This window comes from Etheostoma spectabile, unplaced genomic scaffold (assembly GCF_008692095.1).
Source record: "Etheostoma spectabile isolate EspeVRDwgs_2016 unplaced genomic scaffold, UIUC_Espe_1.0 scaffold270, whole genome shotgun sequence".
Taxonomy (NCBI): Eukaryota; Metazoa; Chordata; class Actinopteri; order Perciformes; family Percidae; genus Etheostoma; species Etheostoma spectabile.
This window is the reverse complement of record NW_022605574.1, coordinates 697,404-699,237: the sequence shown is the minus strand read 5'-3', so window position 1 is coordinate 699,237 and position 1,834 is coordinate 697,404. Positions and strand designations below refer to the sequence as shown.

At 36.8% G+C, this 1,834-nt stretch overlaps 1 protein-coding gene across 1 annotated transcript in view; it reads right to left on the bottom strand.

Annotated features, from left to right (window-relative positions):
* The window catches only part of LOC116685777 (uncharacterized), a 26,234-nt gene that overhangs the window by 19,538 nt on the left and 4,862 nt on the right, over positions 1-1,834 (bottom strand). The window contains exon 2 of the mRNA XM_032510707.1: positions 1,256-1,458. Coding sequence (XP_032366598.1) covers positions 1,256-1,458 — 203 coding nt within the window. The remainder of the gene's footprint in view (positions 1-1,255; positions 1,459-1,834) is intronic.

Genomic DNA, 1,834 nt, shown 5'->3' with positions numbered 1-1,834 from the left:
AGAAGAAGAACAAGAAGAAGAAGAAGAAGAAGAAGGAGTGTGTTATCACGCATGACTACATGGATGCCATCTGGGAACCGATGAAGATCAATTTCATCATCATTTACCTGATCCATGTACCTACACACACTGAGCCCACAAGGTACCCAAGGGTGGGACTTTGGTTTGAGAAGTTTTCCCAGTTTTTTTTCTGATTTTTTCCCCAATGTTTTTCATAATGTTTTTCATAATGTTTTTCATAATGTTTTTCATAATGTTTTTTCCAATGTTTTTCCCCCAATGTTTTTCCCAATGTTTTTTCCTGATGTTTTTCCCGATGTTTTTTCCCGATGTTTTTCCCGATCTTTTTTCCCCAATGTTTTTTTCGATGTTTTTTTCGATGTTTTTTTCGATGTTTTTCCCAATGTTTTTTCCCGATGTTTTTTCCGATGTTTTTTTCCGATGTTTTTCCCGATGTTTTTCCCGATGTTTTTTTCCAATGTTTTTCCCGATGTTTTTTCCCGATGCTTTTTTCCGATGTTTTTTCCCCAATGTTTTTCCCAATGTTTTTTCCCGATGTTTTTTCCGATGTTTTTTCCCCAATGTTTTTCCCAATGTTTTTCCCAATGTTTTTTCCTGATGTTTTTTCCCGAGGTTTTTCCCGATGTTTTTTCCCCAATGTTTTTTCCCAATGTTTTTTTTAAATGTTTTTTTAAATGTTTTTTTTCGATGTTTTTTCCCAATATTTTTTCCAAATATTTTTCCAAATGTTTTTCCAAATGTTTTTCCCAATGTTTTTTTCCGACACCCTAGAACTGTGTTACTCATTGCACGACTTGCAAGCCTCCTGCAGCTCGCCAAGCTTTAATTCGGGGCTTGCATGGCACTGCTACCATTATTATTATTATTGTCATTATTATTATTATTATCATTATTATTATTACTGTTCACCATTACAACTCCTTAATTATGTAAATATCTTATCATAAAATTCCTTTAACTATGTAAATACATTATAATTTATTAAAATGACATGTTGTAGATGTTAAGGTATGACAGATTCATAAGCAGATATGCTCTTAATGAGTGGATGTACCGTAACTTTTGACACTATGCAGTAAAAGTGGCTCTTCTATTGACTTTGTCCTATCTGTATGTAATAGTTTAAGACCACTCACAGCTCTAAACCATTTCCAATTTTCACACCTTTTACATATTCTGTTCCAACTAGAGTAGAATAAGACGGAAGAGTTGGGCTCCTGTGAGCTGGACTCACATCAGAGAAAAGGAGGTTTTATTCGTGCGGATGGTTGCTGTTGTGTGCCTTTCGGACTGGCACCACCTGTGCTGGCCGGTGTTGTCCTGGTCCGTCTGCAGCACCCTGGACTCCTCCAAGCCTGTGCACACCCCACTCTCACATTTGAAACAAGATTGGTCTTCACAGTTGCTTCTGCCATTCTGTCGGTGATAAAAGGTCACCTGCAGAGTTTGGGAGGAGTTTACAGCATTGAGACCGCGTGGACATGTAAATAATGCACATGGTCAAGTTACATGGGAGCCACAAAAGCAGTCAAGTCATACATCTGTGGGGGCTGCTAATATATTTCCAACAAGCACAATTTTACTCACAAATAATGTATTTGTCAATGTATTTAGAATTATTCACACTTACAAGATATATTTGCTAAAAGAAACCCGTTTTCCAAAAGAATTACGCACCATATTATATCACATAATGTTATAATGCACCACCTACACCTGCTGAAGTGTGTGGGAGCCGTAAAAACCTTAAATACCTCGAATACCTGTTATTATGAATCCTATTTCTGTATTTCTCTCTCTCTCTCTCTCTCTC